The sequence below is a fragment of the Typopeltis vanoorti genome, chromosome 21 (assembly GCF_054136105.1).
Source record: "Typopeltis vanoorti isolate ZY-2024b chromosome 21, IOZ_Tvanoo_1.0, whole genome shotgun sequence".
NCBI classification, from domain to species: Eukaryota; Metazoa; Arthropoda; class Arachnida; order Uropygi; family Thelyphonidae; genus Typopeltis; species Typopeltis vanoorti.
Window position 1 is genome coordinate 44353806 of NC_143569.1, and position 24775 is coordinate 44378580.

At 35.3% G+C, this 24775-nt stretch overlaps 1 protein-coding gene across 1 annotated transcript in view; it reads right to left on the reverse strand.

Annotated features, from left to right (window-relative positions):
- The window catches only part of LOC150094811 (cell adhesion molecule Dscam1-like), a gene marked incomplete at its 5' end in the record, with an annotated part of 713296 nt that overhangs the window by 395195 nt on the left and 293326 nt on the right, over nucleotides 1-24775 (reverse strand). Inside the window, one exon of the mRNA XM_090411118.1 lies at nucleotides 9830-9871. Coding sequence (XP_090267244.1) covers nucleotides 9830-9871 — 42 coding nt within the window. The remainder of the gene's footprint in view (nucleotides 1-9829; nucleotides 9872-24775) is intronic.

Genomic DNA, 24775 nt, shown 5'->3' on the forward strand with positions numbered 1-24775 from the left:
TTCTATTCCTATTAATTCTATTTTTCCCATTTTTATTCTTACTCATTGCTCTACTTTTATTCCCAAATTAACGATCAGTTTTATATATCGCTTTATCTTTTATTTCAACTATTCATTGTTATATTTTCGTTTTCATTCTTTTCCTCATTATTAGCGTTCTTTTTCCTCTTTGTTACTTTCTCTTATTCTATATTAATCTCTTTATTCCTTTCTTCTAATCTCTGTTCTTTCCCATTCCCTGTATTTCAATATCCACTCGTTTCTCTATCCATCTATCTTTCTCTTTTTGTGACTCTAGTTTTCATTATCTTTCTCTATTTCATTATCATTCTCTCTCTCTCTTCCCCCCCCCCCACTGTTTCACCTATTCTATGGAAAATTCGTGGGAACAATGCTTTTAAAACTTTCAGTCTGTATGCCTTAAGCCGACCTTTGGTAATTAGAAGACTCTCTTGGTTATTCCTGCCTCTGTAATGTGAGCTGCAATTTTCGCTGCGTTTGATTTATTTTCACTTCGACAAATTCTAGCACGTAATAAATTATGATGCTGCAAGAGCCCGAAAAGCTTTATGAACATCACTAATGGGTTCAGCGCTATATCTCCACTCAAGTATTGATTATATCTCGCCCTCTAGATGCAGCGTCTGTGGCTGGCTTTATAATGCGGCGGTACACAGCGGGAGACAGGGCTTGTACTCTGCGGTCATCTGACCATTATCGAGATAATGCAACAGTTTTAATTATAGAATAACCATAATCCTTATCATCGTCCTTATATCTGCCTCGTGAGCCGTGATTAATATTTGAGAGTACGTTTTCCTACTTGTGTACGTATTTCAGAGATTTAGCCAATGACTGTATTAACACTCCTTTGGAATGAATAAATCGTTTATCTTATTATCAGGATTTAGTGCCGGACCTTTGGTTGGTAAAGGCATTTCAAGGAAGCAGTGACTTAGAAAAGTTCTCAGAACTTATACTGCTTAAAGAACTGAAGTGAATAAAAGAGTAAAAATTGATCAAGTAAAAAAAAATATATTTCTATAAAGATATTTATCAAAGAATCAAAATGTTTTTAAAATAAATGGTTTATTTGAATAAATTATAAAAAAAATTCATACACCATTTAAAATCTTACAAAAATCAACAATAAAATAATCGTAAAGAGAGCTCATGAAGTTTCGGTGAGAGGGGGTAATGGATGGCAATGTTGTAGCCAGTGAAGTTCTAACTGAGGCTCGGCTATTGCTGTTACCCTCTTACCATGATCAGAGCTTTAATAGCTGAATAACACATTATTCCTACGCTGTCCTCTACAGATAACGGGGAAGAATAAAAGCATTCTTGCTTCGCCCCTTTAAGCCAGTCCTTATAAGGATAAGTCATGAAGTTTCTTGTAGGTTGTGTTAGTAGTTGGTGTGTTTCTCGTTTTCTTATCTTTACGTTTGGGTCTGCCTCCCATGCTGGATATATATATATATATATATATATATATATATATATCCTTCTTGGTGACGGGGTGAGCCGGTCACTGAGTGGAACAAAGCTGAGTTGGGCGATCTTTCGGGATCGCCTAATTTTTAGAGAGATCTTTACTTAAACAAACCTCGTTTTCTTTCTGTTTTTTAGATTTAGAGATGGCCCATACTAAGCAAGAATGAGTTTTTTTTATTTTGATGAGAACGGACGTGTTATTTTAGACTGTGCCTGATTACATTGCATACAAGGTTTCTCAGTAATCTCACATTGCACTGATGTTAACACAGTGTGATTCCTACTGTCATCCCCATCTGCACGAAATGTGCAGGAGGTGAAATGGCCGGCAGGCCCCACCCGAAATGAGGACCAGTGGTGGAATTAAGGTTTTATAGGAAGGTAGGTTTCTAAACTGTGGCCAAGTGAGATATTGATACTCCTTTTCCCCAATTATTAGGTTCTAACAAGACTTTGCTAGTAGACCAACTCAGTCTACAGGACACTTGCTGGCAGGAAATCGCTAATTTGACATGGAAAACATCAAAGAACAGATTCAGATCCTTAATAAGGAGCAGTCTCTAGAGGTACTCAAACTCATAATAGGCAAGTGAGAATCTGACTGGCCAGGATTTATAAAACAATATATTCACTCTAATGATCAGGATGGAGAGGAGGAGGAGAATGAGATCTCACAAGATGAACTCATTGCTGCTCTGTCACCAAAATCCCCCTGTCAAAATATCTCTCAAGGGGAGCACTCTACCAAAAGAAGAAAAACTATAGAAGACCAGATGGATGAACACATACCAACATTAGATGTCCCGAGGAACACTGAAAAGGTCCCACCAGTAATACTAAAGGACGAGGACAAATGGACCACTGTCCCATCAGCCCTTAGGGAACATAAAATCTCATATTCCTGGGCTAAAAATCAAGATGAAGGAGTCAAAATCCAGCCAGCTTCAGCCACTGACTACAGACAGCTGACAAGATTAATTGACAACAAAAGTCTTCCATATCACACTTTTTATTTACCCAGTGAGAAGAATCTCAAGGTAGTGCTTCGCGGAGTGACCGAGGGTGTCACATTTAAAGAAATCACTGCTGATCTTATGAGTCGGAGTCTAACACCAGTGAAAGTGAGCAGGATGCTCAAGGCAGATAAACGGTAAATGCCACTGCTACTCGTAGAAATTGATAAGACACAGAAAGATATTTATGAACTGACAACGATATGTGGCCTCAGAATTTCTACTGAACCATTAAGGAAGACGTCGACAGCTGGGCAGTGCCATAGGTGGCAAATTGCAGGTGTTTAAAATGTGGCGAGGGCCACCAGACCATCATGTGTACAAAACCAAGGTCCACTCCAGCTAAATGCGCCAATTATGAGGACCTCACCCAGCCAATTACAAGGGATGCATTACACACCCAAATAACCGAGGATCAGATAAAACTACCCTTCCAACACATTTCAGCGATGCTCATGACAGCTGTGCAAGTCACATCCCGGTCCAAATCATCTCCAGCTTGACAACTCAGGAAAAGAAACAAATGCCCAAAACTTATCCAGAGGCAGCACGAATAAAGGCTGCTCCATATCATGATCAAATAAGCTCAAATCTAACATCAGTACTAACTACCTGAATAGCTACCATTTTAGAAGAATTCAGTTTGACGAATCTTTCGCCGTCCTCCACAAAAAGATTCTTACAAGGTACACACTCAATTCTGACAGCCCTCAATAATGAATAAAAGAAAATTCCACCCCAACTCTCTCATGATCACTGCATAGAATGCCAACGGACTCAATAACAAAATTCTGGCTCTGCAAGAGTTCTATCACAGACACAATCCTGACATAATACTGGTAAATGAAACACATGTCAGGCCAGCTAATAATCCCAAATTACGGAACTATGTTATGTACAAAACAGATAGACTCACCAACAGCGGAGGAGGAACATCTATATACATTAAAAACTACCTAAGCCACAATGTTCTGACCAATCCCCAAACCAAGTACGTAGAGATAACAAGGCACTGAAGTTCATACCAACAATGTTGACAATATCAAAATCTATGCTGTATATAATTCACCCAGCATTCCATTCATGGTATCTTACTTGGACTCCATTCTCGGCTTTACAGACTCCATCATCATGGCTAGTGACTTTAACGCCAAACATACAGCCTGGCATAGCTCCACAATCAACGACAAAGGTCGAATTCTAAACGATCACTCAACGCAACATTCTATTGTTGTAACTGGACCCACAGAGCCCACCCATCACAGCTCAACTGGAAGTTCAGATGTACTTGGCATAGTCGTCCTCAAAAACATCAGATACCAATATCAGTTGGAAACAATAAATGACCTTTCGTCCGATCACAACCCTATTCTGTTTCAACTTCGTACCCAAGAACAATTCTTCCCTCCCCACTCTTTCATATCTTGGGACAAACTCTCCAGAATCTTACCTGATCACATTGGCCCAGTTCCTGCTATTCACACTAAAGAAGAGATAGAATTGGCTGCAAACAACCTTACCAGTCAAATCAAAAATGCAATAAATTCAATTACCCAAACTACAGTCATTCACCCAAGTGGTCGGATCCCCGAGGAAATCATGGATTTAATCAGACTGAAAAACAAAACCAGAAAGAAGTATCATAACACAAGAGCCCCTCAAGATAAAACAAATTTGAAAACATTAAACAGACAAGTCCGTGAAGCCCCCCAAAAACATCGAAACCAAGAATGGGAATCTAAGCTAACGAAATTAAACCCAGAAGTCAACTCCATTTGGAAGTTTCTGAGAACCATCCGCACTAAAAGACAACTTTTAACCCCCAATTCAGACCACGAAAGGAACAGCTCATACTGACAAGGAAAAGGCAGAGGCGCTAGCCGACAGCTTGGAAACTCAATGCAACCACTCATATGAAAATTTGAACATCAATCTCATCTACAAGATTTACCGCCTAGTCAGGCAGGCCATAACTCAACAAAGAGATGACCTAGAATCTCTCATACCCACTTCTCCAACAGAAGTTATAAACATTATAACCCACCTGAACAACAATAAAGCTCCAGGTTCAGATGGAATTACAAACAAAATAATTAAATTACTCCCCAGAAAAGCCATTGTACATCTAGTCAACATAATTAATGCCATCCTCAGACTCAAGCATTTCCGTTTAACATGGAAAATAGCAGATGTCACACCAATCAAAAAGATTGGAAAAAACACCCAACTCCCTGAAAGCTACAGACCTATCAGTCTTCTGTCTAAACTTGGAAAGATCGCAGAAAAAGTAATCCTCACAAGACTTTAATCACAAACGGATAAACTAGATATAATCCCAAATGAACAATTTGAATTTAGAAAAAACCACTCCAACGTTCAGCAGATCCACAGGCTGATAGAATACATCTCCGAAGGCTTCAACTGCAACTTTCATACAACTGCAGTCTTTTTATTTGCTGCAAAGGCTTTTGATAAGGTGTGGCATCAGAGTATTCTCTACAAGCTCATCACATTCAATATGCCTACTAATCTAGTTAAAATAATTCGCTCTTACCTCAGAGACAGATACATGCAAGTCAAAATAAATGAAACTGTATCAACCAGAAGCAAGGTTCTGGCGGGAGTGCCGCAGGGCTCACTCTTCCCCCCCCTGCTGTTTTCTATCTATATTGCTGATATCACCCTCCCCCAACCCCAAGCGCAACAATCACTGCATTATATGCTGATGATACTGCATTATTAGAAAGATCTCTTAGTCCCAAACTAGCTGTAAAAAGACTCCAAAACAGTATTCACACCTTAGAGAAATGGTTTATGGACTGAAGAATCCAATCCAATCCACAAAAGAGTTCAGCCATACTGTTCACTAGAAAAAAGCCTCAAATCACGGACGATATACATTTACTAGGTGTTAAAATCCCATGGCAGAATACAATAAAATATCTCGGCGTAATTCTCGATAAAAAACTACAATTAACCAATCATATAGAACACATATGTTCAAAGACATCCAAAGTAATAGCGCAGCTCTACCCCATGATCAACAGAAAAAGTAAATTCGATACTCAGAACAAACTGCTCATATACAAGATGGTAATACGATCAGTCATCACTTACGCATCTCCTGCGTGGAGTCATACTTCGAACACAAATATTCAAAAGCTGCAGAGAATACAGAAGAAATGTCTGAGAATGAGTTTGGATGCTCCGTGGTTTATCAGAAACTCCCAAATTCACAGAGACGCCAACATTCCCTACATCACATCTCTCCTTCACGACCTAGCTGAAAAGTTCTTCATCAAGACAATTAATCATTCGAACCCACTGATCAAGCAAGCTTCAAACTATAATGAAGCAGATTTCTGCAAATTCAGGAGACCCAAGTCAATTCTATGCTCAGTTGAACACAGTTAATCTCACTGCCCTTTCAGGGCGAGCTTAAAGCTCAATAATTCTCCACCCAAAGGACTTTCCTTTTCAGATGGAGGGGAATATGAAAAGCATTTATGCTTCACCCATCAAAACAGTATCGTTCTGCGAAAGACAGCTCACATTGCAAGGTGCGAGGTTGATCGACCGTGAGATGAGGTGATTAATACCCAGGGAGGGTAATGGATGGCAATGCTGTAGCTAATGAAATTCTAACTGAGGCTCGGCTATTGCTGTTACCCTCTTGCCATGATCAGAGTTTTAATAGCTCAATAACACCTTACACTGTCCTCTACAGATAACGGGGAATATGAAAATGATTCTTGCTTCGCCCCTTTAAGCCAGTCCTTTTAAGGACTCACATTACAATATTTCAAGTATTGACGTGGTAGTTTTCTATTAATATTTGTATTTGCATTGGCTTTTAAGTGAAGTGTAAGTGAATTTTCGCTCGGTGTTATTTAATCCTTCCACCGCTTACTGGAAACATGAAGTAGCTTAATAAAATTTAGTTTGGTTTATACAATCGGATTTCAGGATTATAACAAAACAAATTTTAAAATAATATAAACTTAATAAAAGATAAAAAAAATCTACCCATGGTAGTGACCAATACATTATCATTCAAATTACTAACATTGGTGCAGTAAAATATATTGTTAATTAGTAATAAATAGTAATTAATTCCTAATATTAAATGTATTACTAAATTATACTTTTTAAAACGGAAATTGACGCTTATTAAGTATACACTTAATAATAGTAAATAAAATTTTATAATAATAATAGTTTCATAATCTCGCTGTATATGAGACAAGCATTGTTTTCTTCGCACGATTCTTCCTTATTTTATTATTAATATTTACTTAAAGAATCGTCCACCTTTTTTTTTGAGTATCAAACAAGCAAAATTATATTCTACGTATCGATATGCTTCTGAAGATTTCTTAAAACATGCACAAATATAGTGTTATTGTCTTATTAAACACACACACACACAATTTTGTTTTCGTGACAAGAATCACTACATTTGATGAAATGTTCGCATTACATGCAGTATTGTTTTGGAATCAATACCAGGTACTGGAAAACAGAAAGACTAAAATGAAATCTATTAAACATAATGTTAATGATGACATCATTGTTTAATCCCAGCCAGTCTGGTTGCAGTGGATAACATATCTGTTCTCTAACCAACACGCTGTAGCTCCGAATCCCTCTTACAAGCGTGGATGTCAGTTAATGTCTTTACGTGGGAGATGAATTTTCATCGCCAGGTGTGAGACCACAGTCTTGTTTATTGCTAGGCCGAAATGGCTTGAAAAGTTTCCATATTTGATTTCTAGAGCAGGATTTTCTGATCATCTATTCCTTAGGCCATTCACAATAACTAATATACTACAGGTTTGCAATCTTTCGTGAACATCATTCCTATAAATTATAGCTAATCTGCTTCTTTATGAGTATTTGCCTCACTTTTTACGTGGGAGATATTTCGTATCATACGTTACTTATTTTTTCTATGACGTAAGTCAAAAATAGGCATTAATGAAAATCAGCGGTCAGAAGAGTTGAAGTTGTCGGGACATTTTTATTTCTTTTCCCTCTTATACCACCTTCTCCATTTTTTTATGAGTCTGCTAAAATTCTCCGGCAATCTTAAACAACTTAATAAATTACGATAATTGGAGAAAACTTGACTAAAACTCTCTAGGAATCTTAAGCAATGTATGAACCATCGTTCAACTGTATCGGTTGAACGACGCGAACCTGTAGAGGGGGGGGGGGGTTTACCAAGGAAGCAACTGTGGTCTTCTTGATATTTTCAAAGTGTGGGGAGGGGGGATGAATGGGTGGGTGGTTTTAGTATATGCTTTGAAGGAAACATCGTATAGTCCAGAAATTCATTACGCTAATTTTCGAACTGTAATAAAGAGATATCCACACTGTTCTAGAGATGCAACGCTTTGTAAACAGAGGAAGAGAAATATATTTTTTTTAAAGCATAAATTTAATTAATTTTTTTTCCATTGAATAAATATTTGCTACATTTAATTATTAATACTTAATTGCTTTAAAATCAACTTAAATTAGTTAGTATACTAGATATTTAAATTATTTGATACAAAAAATAAAACTATCTCTGTCCGCGCGGTTAGCTTATTAGCTGTGCGCTTTGCAACCATATGCAGGTAAGTGAGAAGAGTGTCCTAGGTTCGATTCCCGTCGCCGACGTGAGGAGCTTAAGGATCTTTCTCAGCCATAGCCAAGTTAGCCAGTTTTGGGAGTGGCCAGCAGGGATTTTCTCCCCAGTTTATCTGGTTTTTTTTTTCCCGCAAGTAGGCAAACTGCCCACGTGAACACACACAGTTATAGCGATAGAGCATATCGGGAGGCATAGGGCTAGTCACCGTATCCTCGGTACGACTTCTAAGGGCTTAAGATAGTCTGTAACAGGCCAGTAGACCTAACACGTAGAATTAGATTAATGTAATCTACTTAATTAATCTAATTCTCAGATGAATCAATCCAATCTCTTGTAGTTTTAACAGGATCAATTAAGACACAAATACAATTAACTGATAGGTTTTAGGAAGGAAAAATATTTTTCGAATCTCTTCACTGAGAATTTTGTTTTCGGATTACAAAATACATTTTTGGATTTGAGCTACAACATTGCATTTCAAATTCACCAGTTGTCTATGACAACATCCAAGAGGCATTTGATATTGAAACAACGCTACCTCTACAGTATTTATAAGAAATCGGACTAAAAACACATTGATTAAATCCCCTGATATTATTCCAGTCATAACGCATAGAATGCTAAGTATACATATATATCTTTCTCACAAGGAATCAAAACGAATGCAAGGGGAATTACCTGCATTAATGTTATTTGTGAACCTTATCGACTATGTTCCCCCCCCCCCACACACACACTTTTCTTATACAAACCAAACCTGGCTTGCAATGAGTGAGAACTATTCTACTTTCATGTGATTGTGGGATGAAACGTTTTTTTTTTTTTTTTTTTTTTTTAAATTTGTATTTATATCTACGCCATTTTGGCTTTCATTTGTGAAAGTCAAAGTGCAGCATAGATGTTTGCGAAGAATTATTGCTTTTCATTTGCAAACACCTGGGTGATTTTCATTCCTCTTCCAGTGTATGCTATCCACCTTGCGTTCTAAACTAACTTAAAATAATACACTTTTGTCTCTAGAGTATAATTCATCGATTAATCGAACTCTAACCCATAGTACTAATATATTATAGGTTTACGATCTTTCCCTAGCGAGATTGTCATAAAAAGTTACACCGAAGAAAATTAGCTATTACATCTCCGCAAATAAGTCGATATTAAGTTTCCTAAATTTCCCCTTGCAAAAAATACATTAAAATGAAATGTGAACTATAAAAATCTCATTCCAGGATTACTTTGATTTTGTTGAAAACTATAACACTTGTTATTATATATATATATATATATATATATATATATTTTTTTTTTTTTAATTTAATTTTTTTTTTTTTTAACGAACAAAATCATTCAAGTTGATCTTTGGGTAAACAAATACATTAAACATTTAAAAAAAAGCCCCCAATCTTGAAGATATTATGTATAATATTTTTAACAAGATTTGCAAGTAGCAGCCTGATAGATCTCAAGTGATTCCAAAGTTTCTGTTAGCCACTTTTCTTTACTCCTTTTGTTTTCATTTTTTTTTTCATATCAAATTTAAAACGTTAAAACTTTTTAACGTTTTTTATCTACTTCTTAACATTTTAGATTTTTATCATTTTTCTATTTTTTTTATCTACTTCTTACTAAAAAATCTATTTTAAAATCAATTTTAAAAAATTAGCATCATATTTAGAAAATCTCTTACCTGTAAATCTTCGCACTGGAAACTCGATACAGCTGTCGCCACCTATATGGATAAACAATACAAATCTGTATAATAATACATAAATACTACTAAAAGCTAGCTATCACAATGAATATAATAACATAAATTTCAACTAAAATGTTTTTCTCTTTTCGTGATGTATTTTAGGTAATATACCATTATCAAAAAGTACTACTATTGTGTGTTATTTATCTAAAAGATATTTGGGAAGAATTCCAGCAAATAACTTATTCTGTTAAAATTAAATCTTATTTAAGATGCACACCATAATATAAATGTCATAAGACTTTATATTAATGGTGAGATCTAAGGAACTGTGAGATGCGGTGATTGATTCATTCAATCCAATACCCTTGGAGAGTAATGGATGGCAATGCTGTAGCTAATGAAGTTCTAACTGAGGCTCGGCTATTGCTGTTACCCTCCTGCCATGATCAGAGCTTTAATAGCTCAATAACACCTTATCCCTACACTGTCTTCTACAGATAACGGGGAAGATGAAAAGCATTCTTGCTTCGCCCCTTTAAGCCAGTCCTTATAAGGAAGATGATGTGTATATATGTATATATATATATATATGTAAGTATGATGTACGGAATCGACCTTGAGATGCGGTGAATTAATACCCTTGGTGGGTAATGGATGGCAATGCTGTAGCCAATGAAGTTCTAACTGAGGCTCGGCTAGTTACCCTCCTGCCATGATCAGAGCTTTAATATATGTAATTAGTTGTAGTGCTATAATATTCTACATGCCTCATTGAGAATATATATCAGAAATATGAGAATGGTGATTAATTTTAACATTTCAAGTTAATTTAATGAGTTGGAAATTACACTGTTAGGTTTCCTCTGTGTTCACTAATGGTCTTGAGTAAGATTACAAAAAGAAGAAATTTTAGCATTTATAGACAAAATTCTTTACACTTTTGTAAAGAGATCTTTTAATGCTTTTAATGTTTTTGTTTTGACTTTCTTTTAATGAAGAAAGTCAAAACAAAAAAAAATGAAAACTTAACCATTAAAAACAACTCAAACGTTTATTAGCAGGTGTTCAAAATATGAGAACTGTTGGCCGATCTATAAATGTAACGATAGGGGCCTTTTATTTTCCCTACAAGTTCCCTATTCTCCATAATATTCGGAGAATAGTACAATATCGTATGATGATCCAATTATACCGAATATCATATCACACGTTTTATGTATTTGTTAATCTGTTTATTGTTCCTGTATTTATTTACTACTGTTTTCTAAGATTTAAACAATATGGATTTAATTAAGGCTCAACAAACTACAAAACAGTATTAGATTGATATGCTAATAACGTATGCAAAAGCTCCCACAGTTTATTTTTTATTAGTCTGTAAGAGTGTGGTGCAATTTTTGCATGCTACTGCTTGATCTAAGTGATACTATGACACGATATTATGATTATTATGTATTGATGAAAACTGCAAATCAATACATAATAATCATATAAATATGATTATTATGTATTGATTTGCAGTTTCTTTCTGCAAAGACACAGTTGTGATAACATATTCTAACTTGAAGTGTTCTTTGCCCTTCGACTATTTTTATATCAACATACAATATAAACATATATAACTCATTTCATATTAAAATGTATCATTGTTGAATGTTATGTTTCTCATGTGAATCTCTCCCTTAAAACGTTATATCATATATCGTAGATTTCACAACATGGATGGACTAAGGGGGAAATTTTAGTTTCCCTGCTGTAGAGACCAAATATAATCGGTTTCAAGCCGCATTAGGTTCTCCATCAAACACAATGGCGGTGTCACACTTGCAAAGTAAATAATTTACCACATAAAATATTAAATGTTTTATTATTGCAATTCTACTTAAATGTATCGAAAACTTTAAATTAATAAAAACATCATTACCTATCACAAATGATTTCACCTCAACGTAAATTAATGATAATTAAAATCGCAACATATTGAAAATTCATTAGGAAAAGTGCACGTATATTGCGAAATGATGAGTACATTGTTGGAATGAGATATTTACTAAACTGACGAATTTTACCGCAGTTAACCAACAGTGTGGATAGCTCTGCTGCAAAAAAAATAAACACCAAGTATAATCTATCCATTATTGAACAATTCCCGAGGATTTCATTTGAATTTTTCCAACCCCACTATAAACATTTCCCAAAAGCACTTTCTGAAATGAAATTATATATACATCATTCAAGTGAACGTTTTCTATGAAGTAAGGACAAATTTATAACACGTGATTCCTATTAATTAATTTTCTTTTTCATTTAAAGCTTGATACACCGTAGCCTTAATAATTTATATTCCGCTAATTATTTTTTAACAAAATTCTAATAGAAATACGTTCTTCGTATTCCTTTAATTTGGACAAATGGTTGGTCATAATTTAAATTATAATATTTTGATATTAGATTTGAAAAGGTATTTTTCATATTATTTAGATTTATTTGCTAAATGCAAATATTTTGTTAAAGTGTAGTGCAGTTAATTACATAATAAACTATGCAAGAAGAGTTTTTGTAATTTCACTATTTCAAACAAATCCACCACTACTAACCTTTCTTTTCGGTATAAGGACATCGGGAATCCTATCATATCCTTGACACTTGCTAATTCTCATAATCAAAGCACATATTGTTTATTTATTATTATTATTTTTAATGTTTCCACTCACATAAAGAGGAAACATACACAATCGTTTGTTACCTTTTCTATAGATGGCGTTCGTGTAGAGAGGATCGTATGTTGTATTTTTAGCTCATATCTCACTTTGAGATATCTTATTAAGGATGATAAGATTTATTAGTATTGTAAGTAGTTTTTTTTTTAAAACTAAACCCGTTGTTTGGAATTAAACTATTTCTATATAACATTTAAACTAATAACACACAACTAACATGAAAACAAGTGTAAAAAGGTTTTCAAATTTAATTTACGTGTAATAACAGGTATGTCTGGTAGTCTCTCGCCTTTTTTTTTTTTTCATTGTAATTCTCTGTTTACTTAGTATCTGCTGTCGACTTACAAAAATTTCCATGCATTTTTATTGTAACTTATGCGTTCCAACACCGAAACACGGCTTATTTATGGCAGTATTATCTCACAAGTCCGTTGACCGTTTGAAGTTTAAGAGTGCGATTGGTTTTATTTACAACCTTGTATCTCGGCGAAGCAGCCTGCTGATCTTCATGCGCTACTTCATTGAGAACTAAGGAGGCTTCGTAAAACTAATTTTCAGATATCGTGTCCTGAAATATTTTCACAGTATTATTGCTTTCTTTGAATATCAAATTTTCTGCCTCGACTCGAAATTAAATCTAAGAATGCGTGTGCGATGGCTCTTCTTTATATAATTCGAAAGCTAACACATTTATTTCGTACATATTTGTTTTGTCGAAAGAACAAGGCGTGTTTGTTTTTCATCTCACCGGTCTGTAATACAATATTCAACAGCCCAACTGCTGTTTCAAGAAGTTTAAATTTCTCGATACGTCAAAGAAATTGTAACTTCATTCTGTATACACTGGATTCCATTTCCTATTATTAAATGCATTTCTTAATTTGATTGTTTTTCTTTTCTTTTCTTTTACTTTACCTGGAATGGTGGATTCCTTAAAAATTTCCCTTAAAGTGAAATTCCACGATTATAATTTCTGTTTTTATTATGTTTTTTTATTATATTTTATTCTTCTCTTTCTATCATTATTAATTAGAAATTTCTACATAGCGAAAACGTGTACAACAACTGAGTAATAATATAAAATAAATTATATATATGACTATAATAATATGATAATATAATATACATATGACCAACTATAATAACGAAACTCTACATAATAAAATGTTTCGTGTTTGTTGTCGACTAAGATGGTTTTTTCTTCCCGGTAACTCGGGTTTTTCATTCTTTAAAACAGGCAAACCGACCCCGAGAACACCCACCCACCCACCCACACACACAAAAGTAATGAAGATACTTGGGCTATTAATTATGACTCATTTAAGTTAAGAATAATAAGTTCACAATGCTAAAATAAACATAATGATTCCATTATCAAATGTTAACACTTTTTTATTATTTTAATTTTAATCGTTAACACTATTGTTTAATGCTAACTGTTCTATTTTTTCTATTTCAATCACAGACTTAATGGCAGTAATCATGCATTGTCGGCATGCAGAAGGAGAGAAATCCATTCTGTCAACCATGTCTATCCTCGAATAAGTTTGCCAATTCAGACGGCAATAGCCACGTTTTTCTAAGGTCAGTTAATATCGGTTGGAAAGACCAGAACAAACTGTCCCTTCTGCCTGTTTAAAGCGAGATTAGTTTCCAGCTTGTTCAAATAACGTACCTTTCCTTGGACCAACTATTCGAAGGACAAATTAAGTGAAATTTAACTTAATATTTTATATGTATTCCAGTGCAGTAGTTAGTTTTATTTCAAATTACATATGCCAACAATATAATGGAAGTTAACTCAGAAATAATCTACCTTGGTTTGAAAAAAATAGAGAGTTGTTTTATTTTTTTTTAATTTTTTGACAAGTCCTATAAACACAAGGAGCTATAGAAGCTCGTGGAGAGCCTCTTACAAACATCCATGCCCTCGGTGGCACTTAAACCCACGACTTATGTGTTGGAAAGCAGGTATGCTATTCTACTCTGCCAACCAGGCAGGCAATTCCAAGTTATAGTTGCAGTTTATTAATTATGTTTCACACAAACAAAAACACAAAAAAACAATGTATTTTTATCTCCTTCAGTAATGAAGATTTTTTTCATTCTATTTTTCAGCGAACTCATGAAGTCCACTTTAGCTCGACAGAGTCTACTATGTGGTACATGAATTTCACCGTCGTCCAGTTTATTAGAGGACTAAGTGACTTAAAAAGGTTTCATATTTGGGCTGTAGATTGGGTCAAGTAAAAATGAATAAAAGTTAAAAAATAGAAAAAAATAACAAAAGTATAAAAAATTCTCCGCTTACCCGTACTACTAATGTACAATAGGTTTACAATCTTTCGTGGGGGGGGGGGGGAGAGGAATCACATAAAACATGAGCCAATTTGTAATCAATGACACTCCAAACAGCATTATATACTTGCATTGCTTTTAGCAATTCTGTTGTTAATTAACGGCTAATATTTTTCTAGCCCATGTCATTTACGAAGAACATCCTCAGTAAATCATTTAAAAAATTCCAGACAACAGGTCACTTCAGAATGAATTTCTGAAGAGAAAAAAAAATCCCACTGTCCCAATAGCCTCATTTTGATGTCATATTTTGCATACAGCCTGCATAAGAGAGTAATGTCGAGTAATGTTTATATATATTTCTAATTGTTTTTCTGTCTGGATGATGTAGACGTATATCCATCTTGAAGGGAAACATTGCGTTTGTTGGAGAAGCATGCTACGTTCACATTTTTATTCTTTTTTATTTTTATTTTTTATCATAGCCACTCGCCAATAAATAACTTTAAATAATGTTTGTAATTTTGTTGTTGTCGACAAAAATCTAAACTTTCCTGTTAGTTTTCTTACCCAATTAATTAACAGCCACGAATGTTTAAACTAAAATATTACAAATTCTAGAGGCAGCGATTATTGCAAATGGAACCTATTTTTCTCCGATAATGTTTTGCCACCTAAAGTGGACTGTTGAAGGATCATTTCTCTTTGTTTACGATAAAGTACTGTTATTCCATTAGTTTCTGACCTAGATTCCATGGAGTTTTAAAGTAATGTTGCTGCCAAAACTCAATTTGAACGATAAATGCTGATACTAAGCGAAATCCTCGTACCTCTTCATTCTATTCATCATAATATTTAAGACACACACACACACGTCCGTGCGGTTAGCCTAGTGGCTGTGCGCTTCGCAATCATATGCCTGGGGAAGGAGTGTCCTAGGTTCGGTTCCCTCGGTGACGTGAGGAGCTGATGGATCTTCCTCAGTCATAGCCAAATTAACCGGTATTGGGTAGACAGTAGGTTTTTCCCCAGTTTATCTGGGGTTTTTCATCCCGCAAAGCAGGCAAACTGGCCTCGAGAACTCAGCACATAAGATACACCGATGCGTAGGGTTGACCACCTTATCCTGTGAACGGTTTGATGTCCGATGATTAATGAACCCTCCACACCGCAAGATAAAAGAGAGTAAGAAGAAGATGAGATGACACGCTCATATATATAGTTCCATACATTTTTTAAAAAAATGTAGTAGAAAATGTCATTTGTATAATGAATATCTTCATAATTTATTTAGTATAGTACTAACATGATTGAGACCCAATAAACTATTAGCTGCCACGCAAAATGTGCAGCTCTGTTAACCATCTCTCACAAATATCGAATTAAATTGAACCCAAATATCATCTCACCGAAAAGAAACGCTATCAAATTATATATATATTTATATATTTATAATTATATAATTATACATGATAAAACATGATTTATTTTTAAACAAATAAAAGATCTAAACATTTCAGTACTTCTAAGAGATAATAAAAGTTTATAATCAATTTCAATTAAAATTAAAAATATAATGAGATAATTAGTTATCTCATTATATTTAATGAACATATGTTAAAAGTATATACTGCCTTTGGTAAAGAAAATGCATTAATTCATTTATTGGAAAAATAAATGACGATTATGTACACATCTGTTGTTTAATCCACCAGAATATTTCAAATATCTCCTTTCTGGAACACAGTAATTAAAATGTTGGATTGGTTGTTCGACAACAGCTAACATCATTGATTTACTGTTTTCCCTTTTACAACATCTCCCTTTACTCTTCCTCAGGCTATTATGTGACTCATTAGCTTTTAATTAAAAAGATAAGAAAAAAAAACCTGGAATAGTGGGAACAATATAATCACCATTTCTTTGAAAAGCACTGGGATTTCTAAGTTAAGTAGAGCTAATGAAATTTACACACTCTAGTACAGGACAGAGAAAAGTGGGGTGGGAAGAACGGCGAGCGATAACGAGCATTACTTTTTCAGGTTACTATACTATATTATATACATTTAGATTAAAAAAAAAACCTAGAAAAGAAATGTTTCAGAAAAGGCAAAATACACGAAATTAGGGAGAATTAGGTGAAATAGCTTCGTTTTTACAGCAGGTGATAAGTGTTAATTCTTTGACACGGTTGTGGAATACATCTTTCGAAGGCCTTATGCTCGAGAGACTCAAACTTAAATATAATATTTTAAAAGTTAATATATAATTTTCATTCAATCTACTGCTCCAAAATTTAAATGCTGAGTCAACAAGTGTACAGGGTGTTCGGGATAAATTTGACAGTTTCGTAAGGAAAAAGAAAATCTTCTTTGTATCTATTAAATTTAACGAATTGACAAAAAACATTACAGGCAGAGTTAATTACAATACTATCAACAAGATTTACTCAAAATAACCACCATTAGCATCGATCACAGCTTCAATTCTGCTTCGGAACCTCGAACAAGCTGATGCTACAGTCTCCCTGGGAAGGGCCGCAAAAACTGTTTTAATTTTATCCATTAACTGGGCTTTTGTATTACTGGAAGTGCGATTGGTGTCTTTTTCAACTGCGCCCCATACAAAATAATCCATGGGGTTAAGGTCTGGGGAGTTTGGAGGCCAAACATTTGGACTGGTGAAGTCGTAGAAATTTTCAGACAACCATTTTTGACTTTTCCCAGAGGTGTGGCAAGGGGCCGAATCCTGCTGCCATACATACGGCCTACCATTGGCTACCCTTGTTATCCAGGGCTTGACTACAGTTAGCAACTCCACGAACAAAGCCCGAATTCCAATGCCAGGGTTCTTCAACACCTGTTCCTGCAGATTTGCGAGGAATTCTGCTGTACGAACGCAATCAGATCGTCTGCTAGGGATCTTTCTTCTTGCTACATCCTCGTAGTCACCATTGCAAGTCTCTAGTTCATGCCTGATTGTTTTTACTGTATTCAGGGAGCATTGGGCAGCAGTCGTAATATCCTTATTTTGATGGCGGGCACGAATCATCATGATACAAGTTATTCTCTTCCATGATTCAGGTGGGTTCCAGCTATCCATCCTTTCTGACATCTTGTATATGAATGAAGAAGGGTCCAAACTTTTAAATGAAGAGAAGTGTGTGTTAATACATGTAACTTACGGAAAAATATAATTAATTATAAATATGTCAAATTTATCCCGAACACCCTGTATGTATTGGATCACGAATGTGTAGTGTATTGGCGATTGTTTTCATCAGTAAAAAATTGATTCCAGTGATTATGCCGCGAAAAGGCAGTTAAAGGCAAGTTAACCAGTCAAATGCTGATGTTGTCGGGATATTTCCCCCAACTGGATGAAATCCAGTTGGCCAGAGAGCACACTCATTCACAGACATAGCAGATTAGTAGGGGAGATGGTGATTTAGGCTTTTAATGAAGCAAGGATAGCAAACTTTATAGTGATTGTTTTATGTATAAACAGTATACATAAGACAATCACAAACATCCATACCCGCAGAAGGATTCGAACCCGCGAGTCGTTGGTTGGAGAGCAGGTACACTAACCTCTTGGCCAACCAGGCGGCAATAGTAGGGGAGGGGAGGGAAGGGACTGTTATCACTGAGTAGGAGTCTCCTAACTGATTATAGATGCACTTAATCATTTCTCCTTGGGAACACAACAACGGCACAGTAACACGACATATTTAACATCCCCCACCCTCCCAACAAAGTCATCTTACCTTTCAAAAAAAAATCATATCAATCAAAGATATCCTCCAGTTCATGAGAACTTGTTATAGAAGATAATAAATATTGCTCTGTTATGATAACTCCATTAACGAATGTTTAGGAAACCTCGTATAGAATAGGATGCTCCTTAAGAATTAGACAAATTGACAGATAAAATATACTTACATAGGAGTAGAGGAACTTTGGGTAATACGGAATACCATTTTGTTTTTGCAAGATAAAAGGAAAATTAAATATCTTTGACATAACTCAGAATGTTTTACTTCCGTTGGTCTTAATAATTTCTTTTATCTCGAGTATATTTCTTTTTATTCAGATATGTTCAAAACATTCCTTTTTTGGGGGAGTTAATATGTAATAATATTGTGTGTTGGGGGGGGGGTAATGGAATACTTTTTTACCATCCAAAACAATGAGCTAATATATTATCCGACATCCCTATTTGGAAATTACCCGTGGCGTAGCCATCAACCAAGAGACAAAAGAAAGCTGGAAATTAGGCAGAAACGAAGCGGAGTTTGTTTTGTAGATAGCCGAGAGCGATTAAGGATATGTGGAATACAGTCACGGATATAAAAGGTTGAAAAATTTACCTGTAAACATTTTCAAATTAAGAATAACGAGGAAAAAAAGTCTATCACAACAGCCAAGTTCCAGCAAAACTAATTCCTCGCAGGTATGGAGTGTGGGTGGGTGATAAAGGAGTGAATTCTACTGTAGCGTGATAGGTCGCGACACTTTATAAGCGAGAAACCATGATTTCCTTATTACCCCAAGTTCCTCAATATTTTATGCCGTTTCTGGACTACACTAAACAGGTTGATAGTTTTGCAGTGGAAATAACAAACACAAGATATTCACAAACATCCATACCACTGTGGGATTCAATCGGCTACAGAGCATGCAGAACAGAGACGTTGTTCACTCTCATAGTTCAGACTCAGGTTGGTTCACACTATTCAATAAACGTCATCATTTCTGAGTTAAATAGTATATAAACTTTCGATCTGAGTTTTCGATCTCAGAGTTTCGCATACTGGCTGTAAAATAATGAGGGATTTTTATCCCCTTAATTTAGTATATGAACTTATTAAAGATTATTAACGAAACACAGGATTAACAAGCGCTTCGTGCTAAAAATTTTAAAAGCTCAGTTCATTAGCGGATCAAGACTTTAATTATAAATATAAGATATTTTAAAAGAAAAGATTTTCTTTCGATATAATAAAGCAGCTTAATTTGTTAATGTCACTAAGACGAACATGTTAAGCTTCTTTGTTTCGTAGCAACAGGATGGTCTACTTGCATAATAGGTGACCTTCCGTAACTTGGTGCGGCCTTTCGAGTTATGACTGAAAAAAACCAACGCTATGTTGGTTTTTTTCAGTGTGTCATCATCTATAAATTGCATTTTCTTGACTGGTTTCCATATTTTGAGGGATGAAATCACTCGAGTTTCCCCCCCCCGCCCGCTTTCCCCGTACGAGATTATCGAACTAACTTAACCCCGAACTAACTTATCTTCAGCTGAAACGCCTTTAGAGAATCTTCGTGTCAGACGGATTCGAATTCGAATTCAGGTATTTTCATCCGATGGACATTATCGATTGAGTTACGGAGGTCTTCTTGGTAAGATTCGTGCAACTTTGTTCAAGTCCAAATTATATCACAAATATGATGGCCACCGTTTATGACGCGCTAACCAGGCATGGTTTAAAAGCTATGGTTTAAAATAAGAGTTTAAGTTGAAAAGTGTTTGCAATATTGTTACTAGACGTAGTGTTTCGAACTTTCCAGAACACTTAAATGGAAATAATTGGAAAATGAAACACTTATTGAGATGTGTATTCCATTTACCTCTCTTATATGTAATCGTACACTCAGCATTCATCTTCTCTATGACGTAATCCAAAAAGTCTTCCCTCATACGGAACGCTGTTGATGTTCCATTTTGCATTATTCACGCATGCGTGCTTCATTCGCTGTGTAGACATCTTGTACCGTAATAAACAGTCTTGGATGATATCGCAAATAGCTCTGTAGGAATAATCAGCAATGTCTCTGATTTTATGACTTAATGATAGCGTCAACAGCAGCAATGTTGAGAGGAATGGTTGAGGATCTCTATTGAGCCTTTCCACCTCGCTGACATCAGGTGGTTCATGTTTGAACTGTGAACTCATCATTTTACATATAAAATACAAATGTAATCTATTGACAAACATCTGTTGGTGTGATATGCAAACAATCGCTGTCTTGAAAGTGAGAAGGTTAGGCGCCATGTTTGGTGCCATAACAACAAGTGCAGTGTCGCCACCTACCGTAAATAAAAATGTTAAGGATTTATTTTATATCGGTATTTCTGAAAGGCATATAATCCTATAGATGTCAATTAAAATATTTACACTTTCTCAATTTATCTATTGCATTCATAATACATATATTTATCGCTATTCAACAGACAACCATTCTAACAATTTTTCTATGTCAATGCCTTCGAAGAAAGGAATCATTAACATTATAGACAGCGCCTTAAAAGATATGTGCTTATTAATTGTTATTTAAATCGTAGGAGTCAAGCCGAGATCTTTTTCGCAGCCCTTACGACTATGAGATACGTCCTTAATTTGTACACGAATAAAATGAAAAGAGATATTTAGTGAGCATCAATGGAAACCGTTCCATTTTTAAATTTGGTGTTACGGAAGCATCGCGGTGGGTGGTCGATAACAATCCTTGTATCATCCAGACACTTAACAGTTCATTAGGGATTTGTCGTTTCTGGAAATATCAAGCATTATTACTGAGAGATTTCAAGTGTTTCGTTAGCGTTAAATAATAAATGGCGTTTCAGTAAAGTTGTCAATATTAAATTAAAGATTTCAACTATTTTTTTTTTTTTTTGGTCCTCTAAAAGGAAGAGAATAAAGTGAATTGTAAGAGCAGTTCTGAAGCCGTCAAACGCACAGACAGGCTTCAAAAACTGCGTAAACAACTTTGTCACTGCTACAAATTACACTGTTTATCCAACTAATGCCAACGTTGTGTAAGTCGATTTGCTGGTGACCTGCATCGCTGTGATGTGACAACCCCCTGGAGCCTTGCCCGCTTAGTTGTCGCTATCCTCATGTTGATTATTATAATTAATGTTGCAGGAATGTAATAAGCGTGGTATAATTAAAGTCTGAATTTATGATCGCATACTTAATTGGAATAATGAAATTGAGAATTCATCTATCTACTTCAAATTCTTAATTTTTCGTTTATATTTATTTATTTTTCTCTCACTTCGGATCACTGTTTATTCTATTTATTGCTAATATGCCCATGAGACAAGTGACAAAAATTGTAAACATCTGCGTTTGTTCAATGTTGTACAACGTAAATCCATAAATTGTTTAACTGATACTTTCAACTGTTTTAATGTTCATTGTTTATTTATAAATGTAGAATTTGTATTCAAACGGATAAATATGCAAGGATACGAAGCTACTTTATAATATCAAACTGCAAATGCAATTCAAAACAATAATTTAATTTCGATTGCATTAAGCGTGCTGAAGAAAAGAGTTGTAGAGGACAGAACTAGCAATAGGTGAAAGAAGGCATCTATGTCAACAATTACAAATAACCTTATAAACATTAAAATGCTTAAATGGTGCAATATCGGATGAATTCCTAGAGTTCGCAGAATGAATAGGGTGAGTGAAGGTGAAACTGATATGTAATCTTATTAAATGACAGATTCTCAAGAAAAAGATGATGGCGAAGGAACACCGTGTATATAAGAATGACGTCAGCTATGAAAAGTACAACACGCAGACCAGAAAAGTTATCAAAATTGTACGGAAAGCTAACCATGAATATGAAACGAAACTGGTTTTGCATTCCAGTGACAGCCCAAAAGAATTCTATCGTATGCTGCAAGTAAAATAAAGAATGCCTGTGGGAGAATAATACTACTGAATACGGACGGTATACAGATCTTGCATGCAGAATACACCGTTCAACTAATGAGCACCCACTTTACTATGAGCTATCAACCAGGAGTAAAGGCTGTGGAACTCAAGCTACATCCACAATGAATGATGTGATCTTACGTTTATGAGGAAGAGGTGGTACTGCAGCAGGTGCATAAACTAAAGAAGAATTCGGCAATAGAACTGACGGTGACATCACAGATGCTAAGAGAGTGTTTAGTAGAACTGGCTAGTTGTGCTTTTGACCTGACTGTAACAACTTGAGTCTCAACACAGGGAAAATTCCAACGGAGCAGAAAGAAGGTATGATAATCCTGTTGACCATGGGTGGGCAAAGAATGTCTAACTATCGACTTATCAGTATATCTGGAGTAGTGGTGAAGATTTTGGAAAAAGCTGGTAAGAGCTTGCATACAGAAATGGGTGGACAGAGAATCCATACTTCGTAATCCATACTTCGGCACGGGCTTACTAACAGAAAGTCATATTTGCCTAAGGCTCCATACCACTGGTTATGTATTTTCTAGGAATGGTTAGAAGAACAGGCTAGTGATTTTATTTAACGGAACGTAACAATTTCCTCCACTTCCCCTCACTCTAAATATTAATTTCACGAAGCATTCATCTTTAGTACAAAGCGATATTCTTGACGAAAGCTTCCCCTCAAGAAAATCTAATGAAACTGCAGAATTACATACAAATACAGTCTACAACTGCGCGTACCCCTACTAGCTTATACGTAAGCATATCCTTAGTCACAACTGCCTTAAAAACATGTAAAAAATCCTTGATGGTTTATCTTCTATTTTCACAAATAATAAGCAAACGCAACGAGAAAACATAAAACTATTTCGCTACTTTAGCGAAAGGCTATAAAAGCTCACCGACTAAATCCGAAAATAGTTAAAAACTTAATGAGAAACCATTGCTAGTTAAGGATTTCTTACGATGAAACATTTCAATCATTTACAAATTAGCCCAGCAAAAACAATTCTCGCCGGTGATGAGATAAATATTATTACATTAACTTTTTCTATTTTCTCACAGTTGCAATGCGAATTCTCGAACGATTTCGACCAAATTAAGTACAATTTTTTAAATCGTATACTTCCTATGAACCGTTTTCTTGATACATTATATTACACCTGATCACGTAACTGAAGGATTCATTTTTCTTTTCTTTCTTTCTTTTTTTTTTTTTTTTTTTGTCTTTCAGTATCTCCTAGCTAAATACATCAAAGGTATTTTCTGTTCTCATAACTAGTGACTTAACACTAATCAGATGTTACACTTAGTGACATCGGCGGTGTTTCTTACAAAGACAGCACACAGTGTTTGTCATTCTGTCAGCCAGGTAGTCAATTTATCAAGTTAGCCTCTCTTGTGTAATTCTTCATCTCCAGCGTGACTTTTTTTTTTTTTTTGCATGAAACTTTGACAAGACCTCCTTAAAATGTAATTATAGTGAATCTACACGCCTGCGGTAATCAAACAACTTCCTTGCTTGTTGGGGGTAACGTAAAGAAAGAGCACAAAGTCGGTGTGTTGTAGCCAAGTAAATTACAATTCTATTCCAGCACATCCACGAGTATTTGAATAAGGATCATTGCTTTTGTATGAAGCCAGTGGTGTGTTACCATACAGAGAATACACTAAGGAAATAAGCGAAGTGTGAAATGAAAGCATTACGCTTTTCGTTCATAAACCTGCGCTTTCAGCTATGCGGTAAAATCTAAAAGGAATCGGTCTATTTGTAATGTTGGAGAGAGAAACCGGAAATAAATTGTGACGAATAATGATCTCAGTTATGTTCCGAAACGACTTCAAGATTATGACTGATTCAAATTAGCTCAAAGGCAATCCACACCATGTGTGATGATGCTTATTAAATGCGTACGCTCTTAAACAACTACTTTGTCTACTTGTGGTATACATATGTCTACGTATAACGAGCACACACACACACACACACACACGCGCGTGCGAGACAAATCATTTTGCTCACCTAGCTTGTTTCCTGTCATCCAGACTGCATGATTCCGGAAACAAGCCGATGGTGACGATATCCTGGTATGGAGATTATTTTCATGGACACCACTGGGTCCTCTCATCCTCTCTGAACACACCTTTGTTTACTTGGGGATTGTTTTTGACCAGGTAGTG